Below are 16,997 nucleotides of genomic sequence, written 5' to 3' on the forward strand. Positions count from 1 at the left end.
ACACCGTCCACACTGAAAGCTGTTGCATTTAAAATTGACATTAAATAAAGGACAGTGGACACATATGCACAAGTCCCTCCTTCCCTCCCGTGGCTTCCTATTGTAACCCTCCCCACTGCATGAGAGACTGGCACTTTACTTCCTAGTTCTCTTCTGATTGGGCAGTATGCCTGCTGGCATCCCTTTGGCACCCTGTGTGGGTGGATTGTCCCATTGGTGCTCACTTAGACAAGGCTTCTGTTGTGATGGGTGAGAGGAGGCGTGAAAATTTCACTGGACCCTGTGCTGGGGTCCCAAGCCCCATCCATGGCCCCTGGACTCAGAGCAGTGATTTGGCTACAATAGCAGTTAACTCTTAAAACAGATGTCGACTATGGTCACTGACGTCTTTTTAAAATAAGTCAGGCTGTTTGTGTCGCAGCTTACACGATGTTCATTTCTTGTGTTATCTTCAGAGAATCATGCTTGAGTTGCATTTAAATCTGCTATAATAAAAGTGTATTGATCAAGATAATGCCCTTTCTCTCTATCTCTCTCTCTCTTTCCTTCAGTGTTTACCCTCTAAATGTCAAGCTACTATCCCCAGACTCCTCGTCACTATTGTCTTCACTCTTCAACCAGAACCTGTCTTTTCTTTTCCTAACTCTTCCTCTCACCTCCCAGCCTTCAATGCGGGACTGCAGCTGTTCCAGAGCTTCCAGTTTCTCCATCTGCCTCTTGGTCTCATTGATGTTGGAGCAAACTGCCTTCATGGCCTGCAGAGCCTCCTCTACTGCTGGATAGTCAGCGTGCTTTTTAGGGGTCCTCTTCAGCAGTTCCTACAGTGAGAAAAGAGGAGGTGGGCTGAGATGTAAAAAATAAACACTCATTTAAAGAAGTCTGTGACCTTTACTAACAACAACTCCTTCTACATGAGTTCACAAATTGCATGGGGAAGACAGGATGGCTCAAAACACCAGAGCATATGAAGTTCTTGCTCTGACGTGTCTGGCCAAATAATATAAAATGAGTAAGCACAGATTCATTATGATCTGTACAACAAGTATTTTGTTGTAACAAGGTTTCTGGTGGTAGCTACCATAGCTAAGATTTTCTCACTGAAACAAAGAAAGTGTTATCACTGGATCATAATGAACCATAACATCATTGAAGTAGCTGTGCAGTACCTTCAGCAGCAGAGGGTACTTGCAGATCCTCTGAATGGGACTGAGAAGGTAGCCTTCCAGGGGAACATCAGTGCTTTTCTTCCCACCCAGTAACATGCAGTGCTGAAGAAGAAATGAAAAAAAAAAAAAAAAAAACACACTGATATACAATAAGATACATCAAATTTTTACATGTTAAATTGCCTAAAATGTAACAGGTATACAGTAAGAGAAATCAAAAGGCCATAAATACCCACAAAAAAATGCATAGCAACTGCACATACTACACTTACATTTACTAACCCAGCCAGTTTAAAATGCTTGTGTACAAAACAGAAAACCAAAACACAAATAAATAAAAGTGCTGGTAGGTCCAGCCATATTATGACAAAAGACTTTCTTAGTTTACATCCTGCTAGGAGATGAGTTTCCACCCTAACCCTGTGTCATATTAACAAAGAAACTAACTAAATATTAATTAGGAAAAAAAGCTTTTTCCACTCCTACTGTATAAGACAACACCTGTCTGGAAATTTATTTTCATGCATCTGCAGCAGTTTTCATTGCTGTCTCATGCCTTTTGTATTATTTCAGCAATAAATAGAATTTAATTGACTATTGTTGTCATTTCCATTCAGTCACAGACTGCTGCACTGGCAGCAGGCCTGTAACAGATCCAGGTGCAGAATAATCTCTCCGTCTGTTTGTGTGGAAGCGCTCCCTCAGGCTTGGTACATTTCTCATATGTCTTCAGCTTTTATTAGGAAGTTTAAAAACCTGTATGCAGATCAAGACATGCTCAGAAAATACAGCTGCAGTTGTGGAGCATTTGCAGTCACTTGAATGGCATTTGTATATTTAATCTCTTACAAGCATTACAATGTATGATATTCAACATGAATTGTCATAGTCTTTTCTTATTTTTTCTACTTTATATTTCCCCTCTACCATTTCAACATTTAGCATTTTACCATTAAAATAACTGTAAACAGAATTACCATTCTTACTTCTGTTGATTCATTTAATTACACTGTGACCTGATCCCTGACCTCCATGCAGTCCGAATACAATGCAAGTCCACAGCAGCAAAAGCAATTCATTGTTGATTACTGGCACTTATCCTACTTTAATTTGTAGGAATGCATGTATTACGTTGGTTCAGTAACAGTATTTTATGAACATCAAATCCATATCAATCATTTAAAGGTAAGACAAACTCTATGACCACGACTATAATATTCTGCATTTCTTCTGCTGTGCCACTTAAAAACTCTCCAAATTGTCCATGTTTTTCAACAAAAGGATCACTGGCAAACCAATAAAATGTCCCCTTATTCCCCAGAAGATTAGAGCTTTAAGAATCTTCCCCCAGAACCAGCTGAAAAAAGGGCTTTTCTTCAGAAGTGGGAAGTTACAGTTACAGTCATGGTTTCTCTACGCCTTGTATTTTGCAGGAACTGTCAGTATGCTGTGAGCTCATTGGATGAGATGAAAGATCAAAAGAAGCCATGCAGATAAACCAGTTGAGTGCGCTCCAGTGGGAAAGAGAGCAGAAGATCAGTATAGAGCATTGTAACCATACGCCTGTTTCTTTCAACTCTACAGAGAGCAAGAGAGGATAGTAGGGGATGTGCATCACATTTTATAGAAGAAAAATCAATAATATAACCTCAGAGCACACAGACGTCTAATGTATTCATCTCAATCTCATTTCTGTTGAGATTTTCACGAGCTTCCTTTCTCTCTCATCCTCTGCTTGTTTGTAATCTGTTCAGCCCAAAGCCAGAACTCCCTCCACTCTTCACTATGACCTCCTTTTTCTTTCACTTCCAGTGAAATTAACATTTCCTTTCTACATACAATCTCAGAGGCCCCCTTCGGTGTGTGATTCAGTTAAAACAGAAATTATTCAATCCAGAAAAAAACTCCACTTAAAGAAGCCAAAACACCTGCCATTAATCGCTATGAGAGTGTTTTATAACGGACAACACTCTAAATACTGAACAATTTATTTTAGATACTTTAAAAAATTAAAAAACGTATATTTATATACCAAGTCACTAGATCACTTTGGGCATACTCTGAATTTTAATAAACACATGAACTCATTCAATATTTGAGAATAAAGTGAGCACCTCTGACAGCTGATTCAACACATAACCAGTTATAGTGATTTTTATTTGGAAGCACTAATGTCACATACAACCTAAGCAATTTAGCCATAAAAAGGACAAAGCCAAAGCAAAGAGCAACATTCTGATCCTACTATTTCCAGTTCAGCTCGTCACAACAATGCCATTGAAGCAAACCATCAGGCAGCGACAAGCTCAGGGCCACAGATCTCTTCGCCAATCCCAAAAAGGCTGCCAACAATCCACAGCTGGCTGGCCCAGAACATGCACAGCATTTCACTGGTTGGGCCCCCTCTCAAAGGTCCCACTGCCATTCTAAGTTCATTTTCCAGAGCCCTAAGCTTCAGGTGTCAAAACACGGAAACAGCTGGCAGAGGAAACACGACAAGAGCAACATAAAAAGTGACCATGTTGGCTGTTGCATCCTGTCCAGGCAGGAAGAACTCTCTGACCTTGTTATGATTTCTGCCCTTTATTCAAGTGTTAACATGGGAACAGAGGTGATATGATGGAAGTCAAAAGGAAGAGGAGGTTGGAGAGATGACAGAAAAAGCGATAAGCAACAGAGGAAAGAAATGTAGGGCAAAGGAAGAAGGCAGGAAGAAAACAAGTGGAGAGGTTTATATGGACAAACATCAATCCAATCACAATTAAACAAAAAAATTTAAAAGGCTCATGTGACATATTGGAAACATGGAGATTTTTTTTATACGTAATTAAGCACCAGAGAGTCACTGTAAGAAGAGGAAGGAAGTTTGTAAAATGCAGAAGAAAAACAGATTAAACGAGCTGAACTGTGGAGAAGCAGTGCAAAGAAAAGACAAGGAGTGAAGCAAAGCTCTCTTACCAGCAGAAAAAGCCTGATGTTGGGGATCTTGTTTAGCTCCATGAGAAGTCTTAAAGCCTTCTCGTGGTTACTGCAGTATTCGCCATATACTGAGAAACTCTCCTTCTGCAAAAAAGAGGAAAAACACAGGTCAGAATAGTACACTGAGGACTAGATGTCATGTTTCACTGGCTGGTTAGCAGTACTGAGGATTAAACTGAGGCAGCTGACAGGAGGAAGATTGACAGTACTGAGCAAGAATTGGGGAGATGCCTTCAATACTATAGTCTAATGAGATTCTGTTGTACTATAACAAATAGATAACTGCACTTTCCGAAGCTGCCAGTTCTTATAATTACTGGTAGCAGTAGCAACAGAATTTGCAATGCAAAGGAGAATAACTGCAGCAATGATTAGGCAAAACTACTGAAAGAAAACTTTTGAAATCATTATGTCCCGTCATCGAACTACATCATTCGTCACATTTCCCATTTTCAAAGTACATGTACATCATAGTGGAAAAGGCATGCCAACACACCATTTCCTCTTTTTCCAAGGTGACAGCATGACACTGAGCAAAAACAAAACAACCATGCTGTACCACTAGTACAGAAGCTTTTGTCAAGCTGCCATTTAGGTTTCATCACAGTAAGTAATACAATACCTGGGCAAGTGAAGACATTAGAGCTTGAAATGCATTATTCATGGAGCATAACGTAGATCACAATGTATATACTGCAGCACAGCTCCAGCTAAATTTACACCCTGAAGCTTATCAAAGCCCATTGTGTATTCTTAACTGTGCTACAGTAATTGGGATGTGAAACCGTGTGCAGAGTGGGGCCTGTGTTTGACTTCTACACACTGAAACTGCCATATGAAACAGCCTAGTAAGTGAAATCCAAAACTGCAGGTGCTTGGACAAAGCCTTTAACCGCAACTGAAACGCTTCTGCCCAAAAACTTTGCATTTAAAGATGCCCGGGTCATAATACCACAAAGGAAAAATCAATATTCAGTTCTTGAGAACAATCCGGCTAAAAGGTTTGATAGCATCTTCAAATAACTCTATGGGTTCCAAATAACCACCATCTATGACAACACATTTAAAAAACAAATGGTTACAAAGGAAGCATCCTATATAGGCACGGATGTGCAAAAGAATTATATATGTGGTTTTACTCCCCCACACATGCACACACTTAACTACATTCAGAATGTCACTGTGTAGGGTATGAGGGCACATGTATTTTAAATGATATCCCAGTAGTGGTAACAGAGGAAGCCAAACAACACACAGCTTTTTATAGAACTCTGTGTTTCTACTTTATCCTGTTCTCTTAACCAGAAGGACCTGAAAATCTCCCATTCAGTTGACTTTAATGATCTTTCATAGATGTATAACACAAGTGAGCTGAACAGCACAATGTAAACTGTGGCCAGCTTCTACCACACAGGCAGGCAGGAACACAAACACACCCAAAGTTGGGCTTGGCAGGGGATCCCGGTACAAAGCACCACTGGGAGCAACAGCTGGGTTGCCATATGGTGTGAAAGCCCACATACTGTCAGACTCAGTTCATACACAGCTAGAAGAAGTGAGCACGGGAGGGACCAGACTTGTAAATCTACAGTACATGTAGCACTTCATGGCCTATTTGTTACTGAATGCAGGTAGAGATTAATTATTTGTTTTTGTACTTGTCTCCCAATGGCAAAAAGCTCTACTCTGGCTAAACAGGTATTGCTTTCTTCTGCCCATCTACCCAAAAACACAGATATTTTATAGTATTAGTATAGTATTACACCTAATAAGCAGTCTTTGCTGATGGACTGGGCTAGTGGGATCTAACCATTTGTTATAAATTGCAGGCTTCCATATTATTTTCAGTGAGACCGCTCTGTCAGTAAATTAGCAATAGCATGACAATATGAAATGCAGAGTTGTGTTTTCCTGGAAGACCCACAACCCAGTCCATGAAAGTATTCTTCTAGAAAGACTAAGCAAAATAAAGACATTTTAAACTCAGCTTTAATAGCATGCTATTTATAAAACCAGTAAAATAAATAGAACATCCTCTGACTGTCTGCTCTCTCCAGTTATTTTACCAGGATGGACTATTACACTTTGCATGTGTGTTTCCAAGCATCAGTATTCCAAACAGAATCCAAGTATCCTGAGGATTGTTGTGCCTCAGATAAAACTGCTCCAAGTTATAGAGTTTTACAAAATACCCAGTCCAGTTCACAATTATGAATATTAAGTGGATGTTCTATATGCAGCCACTCTATGTCAGTCTACATGTACACTGACAACAGTAGAACTTTACTCAAATAGAAATAAACATTTCAGTTCTCCACAATCTGTGATTAAGTCCTACTGCTCACAGACAGCATGCCTCACATCTGCAACCCAAACAAACACTGGGGTATTTCCTTTCCTCAGGTGAAAACTACATAGTTAGACACACTAAAGAAGCCGGGGTCAAAATGTCAACTTCCACCTGGCACAATTTTAATCATCAGGATTACGCTGAAAGACTGAAAGACATCAGTTGTACCTAGAATAGCTCCAAGACTTAGGTTGTCCCTTTAATAAACACAGGTCTCTATTTAAATTCTTCATCACTGGAATGTTTTTCCGGGGGTTAGATGAGTGAGTATCACACACTGAGGAATCCCAGCGAGTCAAAGCTAAATGGGTGTAGTTCAGAAAGCACATAATGACACGACTGTTGCTTCTTGCACAGGGCTCATATATACACTCCCAGAGAAAGAGCAAATATTGATGTCTCTGATTTCTCCTCTAACATGAGTCACTGTTTCAGCAGAGTTTAAATAATACTAAGCATGAAGTGAGCGCACTGAGTGTGTGCATGTGTGAGGGGTTAGAGAAACCAGATTTATAGGTACATTACATTTTTGACTGAACTTCCAAAAGAAAATATTATTATTATTAAAAATTAACTGTAATCATTAATACAGAGGGGTTTTATAGTATTTATTATGGTTATTTTAATTCAAAATCACAGAGTGTTACTTTTTACATCTTAGGCCTCCTGGCCATCTTGGCAACATCTGACTTTAAATAGTAATGAATCTTCCAATTTTTCGTCCCTAACAGTGAGTGACAGACAGCCTTGTGCAACAATGCAGGAGGTTAATCAAATCCCAGTCATGGTGTTGACCTTTGCCCGAGGTCAAGGGCTATGGCTGGAGGGTGCCAGACAGGGCCAGCCGATTGGCTGAGAGATGTTAGTGCTGAAGGAGACAAAGGTCATGGTTTGGAGAGGGAAGTGTAATAGATATGCAGTAACAAAGGTGGTGTGTGTGGGAAGCTCAATAGCCCAACTGCACGACCCACAACACAGAGGTGCACACATATGTACACAAAGATGGAAGATGACACCATGATAAAAGCATGTGAGAAACACGTTAAAGAAGCGGTTGAACATTCTAGGACATATACATAACTGTTATTTGCTCAGTTACCTGAGATCAACACCAATACCAGTAAATATATATATAAGTGATGCAAGCAGCCTCGGATTAACATAGTTTAGCGTAAAGACTGAACGCAGAGGGACGGAGTAAGCCAGGCTCTGCTCAAAGCTAACTGCCGGTTACCACATCACATTAACCTTACATGAACTCATCAGATCCTGGTGTTTGATATGTACAACATTTTATCAAGATGACATGTTGTGCTTTTATGAGGGTTCTGTAGTGAACCTTTTCTGGCCAAGTACACTCCCTGGAGTCTTGTCATCACCATGAGGTTGCCTGGCAACCAGCACAAACCATGTGCTGCCAAGAACTACTGTAATCCAGCACATAACCCCTCGTAAAATATGTACCTTTTTCACTTTGATATATAAAGTGTCCCCTGACACTGATAAAATGTAATAAATGCTATTTCTCATATTGTATGACTAAGTAAATAAATGTCACTGGTACAATCTTGCTTATCGCCATGACTCAACAACTGAAAGCAATGTTGATTACTGGTTTGAGTCACAAAGGTTTCTTTGCTGCTGAAAAACTGAAGAGATTGAAGCTGTGTGTTTTAAACCTTTCACCTGCAGCTTTCCTATTACCCATCCAGTCTGACCTCTAAAACCATAGAGCGGAGGAAATAAAAGTAAAAGCTTTAATCAATTCTCCGCCTTGTCATTTGTTCTGACAAGCTCAATGACCAAGACGGCTCACATATGCGTGAAGGCACAATTTGATGAACCATTTCACAAACGTCATCCATACCACAATCATGGATGACACTGGATAGATTCTATGTGAACATACACAGAAGTGTTATAGTTCATAAAAAGGCATGCACGTTGGATTTTATAGCTATATAGACATTTATCAGAGATGATTCGGGACCAGAAATAGTTTAATTTCTACAGCATTATCTTATAGGCTGATACCTCACTGGGGTGTTTTGTGCCTTAGTGAAAGTGAGCTGAAGATAGTTTATCAGAGAGACAAACAGAGAGACAGAGAAGGAGCTTGAGATTTAGTGCTACCAGCAAAAGCATTGTCCCCTCGCTGAGTGACACACCACCTCTTCCTCCCCGGACACAGACACTTCTTTGTCCCCCGGGGCCAAATGAGTTCAAACAGAGGGGAGAGTGTAGGGGGGGTCTTTGGATGAAGGGATGTAGGAGAAAAAGAAAGATGCCAGAGTGTGACTTGCACAGACTGATGAAAAGAGATGGAGGGAAAAGAGTGTATTTTGCCTGACAGGATGCCTGCCTGTTTGGAAAGTGAGGAAAGGCAAAGGGGTGGAGGTAGTCTGTGTGTGTCTGTGAATGGGAAGTCCAGGAGACGGGAGGGGTGTTCATGTGAGAAAAAAAAGAGAATTAAGGGGTATTTTCACAGCAGGCTTTGTACGCTTTCCCTGCATCTGTGGTTACGGGTAGTCCGTGAAAAGGGTTTGTGAGTGAGTTTTTGCATGGAAGAGGAATTCACGCATGCATGCGCCCCTGTGTTCATGTCGATGTGCGTGTATATGCAAGTGACTGTCTGCTGATTTAGGTGTTTTCTTGTATGTGTCATGCACTTACAAACTGGAGGAACACGTGTCCCAGTGCATGGTGGGGCTGGGGTTCAGGCTGCAGACTGGTCTCCACAGCAGACAACACTTCTTTGTGCAACTCCAGGATGTCCTCAATGTTTGAAAACAGAATCTATAAACAGAAGGATGATGTAAAAGGAAAGAATACAAAGGAAGGAAGAGATAAAGAGGTAGGGTGGTAGGAAGAGATGGAAAAGAGCAAGGAAGTGACCAACAGATGGACAGAGATGTGGGAAAAGAAGGTAAATCAGTCATTCAATGTTCTATCTCAGCATCTGTATGAGGAAATCAATTTTAGATATTTGGACATGACACAATTCAGCCATACCTTAACATGTTCAGGTGAGAGACACTGCTGGTCATCTGCAGTTTGTCTGATTCTGTGCAAAAATGCCTGAAGATGAAAGAGAGACAAAGCAGGTTTTAGAGAAAAGTGCTGTTCTTTACTGACACACATCTAAGAGAACACGCATGAGGGGTTTTGAACATCCTGTCTGATAAAAAAAAAAAAAAAGAAGTTTCATTCAGAACAAAATGCACACAAAAGTGGTGTGAAAGGTGAAGTGCAGCTTCCTTCTACTGATAATTATAAGTTAAAGCAACACTATATCACTATTGCTCACAGTTTCCACCATCTGTTTGAGAAGCACAATTGTCTGCTACCTTCTCTGTGGACTTTGCAATACATTGAATTTGTTGACTAAGCTGACGGAACCAGTGAATCCACAGTGTTGGCCCGTCCGATATTGAGTCGTGTTCAGGCTGGTGTCTGATCACTCTCTTTCTTTTCTTTGCTTCCTCTGACAAAACCCTCTTTGGTTTCTTCACTGGCTCTGCCATGGCCTTAATTTTGAGAATTCTGTGTTAGATAGTTTTGTAATATAGTTAGCTGTTGGCTAACTCCACCCAGGCTACGAGTAAAACATGTGCTGTATGCTATAAAGCAGGTCACACTCTTCCGCTGGCAGCAGGCTGAGTGATCCTACCCGAACATGAAAGTTACATAGTGCTGCTGCAGCTGATGTGAGCCCACTCAGGCTGCAGCGGAGGTAGAATTCATCCGGCTAAGAGTTGTTCTACCACTGAAATAATTTCAGAGACATTACTTCAAGGTCAAAAATAATGTTGCTTTAATATGTATGTATCTCTGAAAAAACCTACATCACTATTCGTGCACATTCACCTACTACATGAAAAACTGACTTTTAAAGTGACAGTGTGCATATGCCTGTCCATCACAAAAATAAGAATGGTGAAGAGAGGGGAAGTGAATCATCAAGTTTCCTTTATTCTCTCTTCCTCATTTCTCAGTCTATCGCCTTGTGTCAGACTGGCTTCACCTGTCTCAGACTGTCTGCCTCATCTCCAGACACCAATACTGTCTTGAAAAGAAAAGGGATAGAGCAGAGGAGATTTGTATCCTCAAACCACCAAACAAAACTCTGCTCCTGAAGTCTCTTGTGCCCTGTATTTCCAGAAGCTTGCTGCATGGATGAAGGGTGCTACAAAGGGATCAAAGTTTAGAGCTCAATGATGAATCAACAGTGATTTGAAATATTACTGATGTTTCCTGATGTTTCTCTAAACTCAAAAATGATTTACACTGGTCACGTCAAAGCTGCTATGATAAGAGAGGCAGCACAATAATCTGTAAATAATCAGCCATTGGTGAAACCATTTGTATTACCAAAATATGCTCCAACATTCCTCAAAGAAATTAAAATATAGTTTTTCAGTTCAAACCAGGAAATATTCAGTCAAAGAACTGAAATAGCCAAGCATAAGAATTTGGTCAAGCATTTAACACAAACTATTGATACTTAGCTATTAATGAAACTAAGCTTTTTGATGCTGCTTTGGTAGGTCTGTGTTCAAAACATATCCAGGTTAAAATCTACCTCAGTAAATTCTCTGGAACTACTTTTCACCAAGGACCACTAATTAAAAAGCAGACACTGGATTCTGCAGCCAAAACAATCTGCACAGCTACCAACTACTAGAGGTGAATGAAACGAATTTACTTGTAATTTGGGTGAACTGATCCTTTATTGAGAACCCTGGCATGCTTTTTGCAGTCCAACATAATGTCAGCCTACTACATGTAAGTACAGTAAGTCACTTTCCTATAATTAAAGACTGACACTTGTAATCACACATTTGCTCTAAAGATAGAACCCAACCAAACAGGGAGTCAAGCAGCAATCATATTATTTCTTCAGAGACCAAACCCTTTTGAAGGATTGTCCTGGGGATTTTTTTTATGTCTTTACTAGCTTTTGCATACGTAGAACCAAAATATAAAGAAAATGCCTTTAGCAGTGAGCTGTAAGCTTGTTAATTAAGACTGGTATTAAAGGGAAGCAGAAGTTATGTTGTTGACTGGTTTTGGGAGGGAGCTGATTGTGCTTGAGGCATACACTAATTAAATCTCCCATATGGCAACTTGTATCGTGTCCACATTGGAGGAATCACTCAAGTGAGACATTGCTTCCTGGCAGAGGAGACAAGAAAAGGCAGGAAACAAGGCCTTTCCCTGGTTGTTTTCAGATTAAAGAAGGCAGGGTGGGTGCTGGAGAGAGCACAGGGGGCAAATGATAAGAATAAAAAAGGGGAAGGGACAATTGGGACATAATGTGTGAAGTAAAAACTAAAACCTTCAGACTTAAGAGTCATTCCTTATTGACATCTTAGACAACTGCCATCAAGGCAGGATTCACTCCTTGCACAAAATGTGCCACACAGATGTGGTGATGGTGGGATCAGTGATGAGGATGGTGGGGAGGAGCAAACAAAGAGATCCTTTCAGTCCAGATCTCGCCACATTCTCACCAGGGTAGTATTGGCTGTCTTCACTGTTCCATCACAAAGCACACAGGTTTATTTGGAGAGAAAATTGGAAGCTTTCTCTGTCCACCATCATGACTGAGACACTGGCTTCAGCAGAGTAGTTGTCTACTCTGAGCATATACTGGGCATGCACGTCAAGCATGTGTACTCAATTTCAGGATTTTTACAATCTAGACTGTAATTTTTTGAGTGCCTTGTTAGAATAAACAACAAGAAATGTTCACAAAAGAAGTATTATGGGTAGGTAGGATGTTGACTTCTGATGGACAGTGGTTCATTGTGCTTGGAAAGCCAAGGATCACCAGAAGTCAAACAACAACCTTGACTGATTTTCATATGTAGCTTTTTTTGAACCACTAAAGATAATAGACAAGTCAGTCAAGTCACAGACGCATGGAATCATTTTGGCTTTGACATCCTCCCCAGTCTAAATGTAACTCGGCAAGATGACAGGTTACCAATTCTCAATCAAGTTAAATTCCATTGTCGTTAATAAATACAGATTGGCTTTGAACAAAATGCAAAAATACAAAAGTCAATATTTTCCAATTTTCCAGTCTGGTTTGGATGATGGAAATGAAGCTGATAACCCTCAGCATATTGTTGTTCATGCATCATTTGCATACAGAGGACAATAGCTCAGAGCATTATACATACATGCACACACACGCACACACATAAATTAAGCTAAGAGATGAATACTGAAAGAACCACCCTCTCCACAGCACATACCTAAGCCAGTTGTTATTGGAAAAAATTGAATCATCAAAAACAGCACAGTAATCATGATGAACATAACTCTACACACTGGCCGCAGTCATTGAGCTCATTACTTCTTAATGTTGAGGGGCAGCAGTGACTATAGTGGCAATTTCTGTAATGAAGACCTGTTCTTGTTTACCTTCCTATCTCCATCTCAGGTGACCTTTCTGCATGTTTCCTGACATCAGCACACCATTATCAGTGAGCCGAGGATATATAACCATAAGTGCAGGATCAGACATCGATGCCTCTTGACCCACACTGACTTTAAATTTAATGGAGCTGAACTGACAGAGATGGTTATGTTTTAAAGGTTCACTGTCTAAAATAAAAGGTGGTCCTTAAAAATACAGATCATAGAGCCCCTTGGGCAAATATTCCTTTTCTGCAATGGTTTCCCAGAGCAGTTCACATTACATTGTTTGCAGAAGATGCCTAATTACTGTCCAGTACCTAAAAATAGTGTTGGCATCAATTAATGTGTTAATAATAGGTGGTCAGCTGGGACACAAATTCATTTTTTGATACCTTCAACTCATAATAATGAGTCAGAACGGCTGCACAGAGGGGTCTCAGCTGCAGCACAGAGCAAAACACAGATATTGCAGATGATGGTCTCTTGCCACAGGGATGATGGGCTGTTAGGGGAAACTGCTTATGATGCAATCCCACAGGAGACGAATAACAAAACCATGAAGCTCCTTTATAGACCACAAAGTAGCTGCTGAGTACAACACTAATGCAGAAGAGTACCATGGATATTTCAGCAAAGCCATAAGTCCATTGTTCAACATCCACCACAAAGAAAACGGTCAAAAGTCATTAAACACTCAAAACTAATGCTCCAAAAGACCCGCTGAAGTAGCATTTATCAGGTGAAGAACGAAACACAATAAAAGTTAGAAGTAAAAAAGCTTTACACATCACAATCTTCAACATTTTAATGCTCAGTATTTTAATTGGTATTCAATAACTACAGAGCCTCTGTTTTCATGAACAGATCATGAGAAAATGGGCCCCTTGGCACAGACATATTGAAGGCCCCTGTTTTGTTTTTGTTTTTTTTTTATTTTTTTTAGACATTTTGTGCCCATTTTGACTTGTTCTGTATTTCTTCATAGTTATCTTGCACATACATTAACTTGTTCCTTTTTTTGTGAGATTTTTCATTTTTTGGGTTGTTTTTACACTCTTTTGTGCATCATTGTATCTGTTTAGCACCCATTCACTGCATTTCGTTGTTATTTATAGACCTGCCAATAGAGCACATTTAATTTGCTAACATGACCTAATTTAAACCCTAGGACACTGTTCTAGATCACCTTCAGTTCCCAGAAACAAGCCTGTTTTATATAATATATTCATTTTTGTCAGCATTTTCACAGCACAACAGTCTTTGCTCTACCCTCTTTTGCAACTGTGGAATCTGGGTGTTTTCAGACTTTAGCCATCAAGAGACTTTTCTGCACCCACTGTTTGGCCAAGAGTTCATTTAAGAGTGGAGTCGGGTACAGTTCAGAAAAGCAATCTGAGGTCTCACACAAAAACAGACATCACCCCCTCCCAAATAACGGAAGAAACCAGCCAGACTCCATACGCAGGTGGAGTGAGTGTGAAACTGCCCTTATAGCAGCGACATTAAACTGTAAACAGACACTTCCTAAATGGGCACGTGAACAGGTTGAAGTAAGGCTGGGGGATCCCACCAAGCTGAGTCCGTGTCCACTTTATTGCAACAATTTCTGTGCAGGAAACTTAAGACATGAAAAACCCCAAACTGCAACAGAAGAAGTGTGCACGCATGCTTCTGCTGGGGTGTTTGTGTGTGTGGCATGCAAACAGGAAGTGAAAACACAGAGCAATCACACTATACAAAAGCCTCCATTTTTTTCAGAAATCCACACCACTGGCAAGAATTTTGTTTCTATTCAAGCAGGCGGTGTTTCACCTCAGCCAAAAGAGAAAAAAAAAATGAAACGGTGTCCTTTCACAGAAAAGTAACAGATGTAAATTCTGGACTTGACATTTGGCTTTTGCAAAAAAGGAAGTATATGACATGTGTGACTGCCCACTAACTCAACTGTCTTCTAAGTAAAAACAGTTTTGTATTAGTATGCACCCAAACTGTGGTCAATCATACTGTGCTCTAAACACTTTAAATAATACAAAGTGAAATGATATGAATCATAGAGGTAACCCTCAACTTTGTGGCACAGCACCCACACTGTAATGAAATTGAATTGTCTGTGTTTTAAGGCGTCGACTATCATAAAATGAGAAGAAGATCATGTTGTTTACTCTTATGAATTAAAAGGAAGTGACATTCGTTATTTACACAGCTAACATTGCACCGGGAGGCCTGGTGGCCTGAGGCCATATCTAACCCAGCATTTATCATTACCTGCCAGGCTAGACAATACGACCCCTGTTTAACACTAGTAACTGGTCTTGTGTCATATGAAGCATCAGGCATCATCTCACATGACAGACAGCCAAAGGGTCAGATGTGGGTTGGGTGAGGGGGTTAGCTAAATGTTGAGGATTAACAGAGCGAAGAGGGGCCAGACAGCAAGGTGTGAAGATGCAGATGGACCATATGCTGGTTCAGGCTCAGTGTTCGCTCCACTGGACAGTGAGTAAGGGGCCTGCTGCCTTCACGTCTGCCTTGTCTGCCTCTGACCAAAGCTTTCTACCTGCAGCCAAGCTAAACATGCAACAAGACCCAAAACTCGATTTAACATTTTTTCGTCTTTGCTTTAGTCTAGAAGCCTTTAAATTAGCTGGCACACAAATTCTATCTTAACAAGGTTCATATGTTAATTAAAAAGAATTTAACTCTAAACAGCCATAACCACAACAGTAAAAATCTGTAATAACTGAAGTGAAGAAAAAGAAATGCCATGATTGTCAAACTGGGTCAAGTTGCAACAGCAGAGTCAGATGTACAGTCAGGGTCAGAGCTGCTGGAGCTGGCAGGGGATGTTGACTCAAGGGTCACTCAGAGTCAGGAGCAGAAAATCCTTTTAATTTGTATGTTTACCTTCAGTTAAGGTTATCTGTATTAAATGTGGATGAATGAGATTAATGAGTTGGCAATGAGATGTCTGTGTGAACATGACCACATGACACCCTGAAAGGCTTTATAAATGCATTTGTTTGTTTATTAGTGGGTCAATAAAACTGCACCATCTTGGACACGTCACCGCCTTGATTTTTAAATATCAATCTTATTATTGCCTCTGAGAGCAGATTCCTTTCATTCCAACAGTGTCTCCACAATAATATGTCAAGATGGTGTAAACGGGGACAAAACTGTTTGCTAATGGCTGCATCAGCATTCATCTACAATGCTGGACCATCTCACTCAATTCAGGTATCTCAAAAGAGACCCTGTATATCAAGAACAAGCTCTAACACTTGTCAAAGTTTTTCCAGCAGGCCCTGAGAGCCCCTTTTCAATTTGCTTCGGTTCCCACACCTACTGAAAAAAACCCTCAAACCGAAACACAGATCCACAGATTCAAGACTTTTCTATGCAAGTTCTCAGGTCACCAGCCTCAAACTCTCTACCCCTCCTCATGCAACAGAAAACAACAACAAGCTAAAAACAATGCTGCCATTAAGGGTCTGTCTTTTTTAGAGAGAGGATTGGGGTAGCCAGCCACAATAGGGGACTGGGAAGTTTTGGAGGGGGAATTGGGGCCATTTTGGGGTCGACATGGCATGAAATTGAATAAATAAATGAAGAAATCCTCTCTTTGTGGCCTGAGTGCAGCAGAGCCAGAGAATGGCCCGTGGCGTTGCCACAATGAGGGACCCCAACCTTAGCAGACTTCTTTCTCTCTGAAGCCGTAATTCACATCTCTCCCAAACCCTCCAGAAACTCCCTCAGTTCCCCCTTTACCCTCCAACCAGCCCCTCGCTGTCTTCCAAGAGAAACCCTTGTTGGCAGAGCCAATCACCAAAACACAAAGTCTTCTTTGAGTCTTGTCCAATTTTTTCTTCCTCCCCCTCGCTCACTTCCGCTTTGAAGGACTTTAAACTTCAGGGCTCTTTGAGCTGCTCACATGGGTGGAAGCTAAACACTACAGGGGATGAGACCAGAGAAGACTGACAGAAAGTGCTGGACCAGGGATTTCCTGCCTACTCATCAAACCCACATCAGCTCTGTTGCATTAATGAACAGATGATGTACATGCAGACTATGTG

The 16,997-nt window shown here is 40.6% G+C and overlaps 1 protein-coding gene across 1 annotated transcript in view; it reads right to left on the reverse strand.

Moving 5' to 3' along the window:
- The window catches only part of prex1 (phosphatidylinositol-3,4,5-trisphosphate-dependent Rac exchange factor 1), a 70,036-nt gene that overhangs the window by 45,113 nt on the left and 7,926 nt on the right, over positions 1–16,997 (reverse strand). The window contains exons 2-6 of the mRNA XM_026331613.2: positions 9,508–9,573; positions 9,169–9,291; positions 4,125–4,229; positions 1,167–1,268; positions 657–818 (exon numbers count right to left, since the gene is read on the reverse strand). Coding sequence (XP_026187398.1) covers positions 657–818; positions 1,167–1,268; positions 4,125–4,229; positions 9,169–9,291; positions 9,508–9,573 — 558 coding nt within the window. The remainder of the gene's footprint in view (positions 1–656; positions 819–1,166; positions 1,269–4,124; positions 4,230–9,168; positions 9,292–9,507; positions 9,574–16,997) is intronic.

This window comes from Mastacembelus armatus, chromosome 7 (genome assembly GCF_900324485.2).
Source record: "Mastacembelus armatus chromosome 7, fMasArm1.2, whole genome shotgun sequence".
Lineage (NCBI taxonomy): Eukaryota > Metazoa > Chordata > Actinopteri > Synbranchiformes > Mastacembelidae > Mastacembelus > Mastacembelus armatus.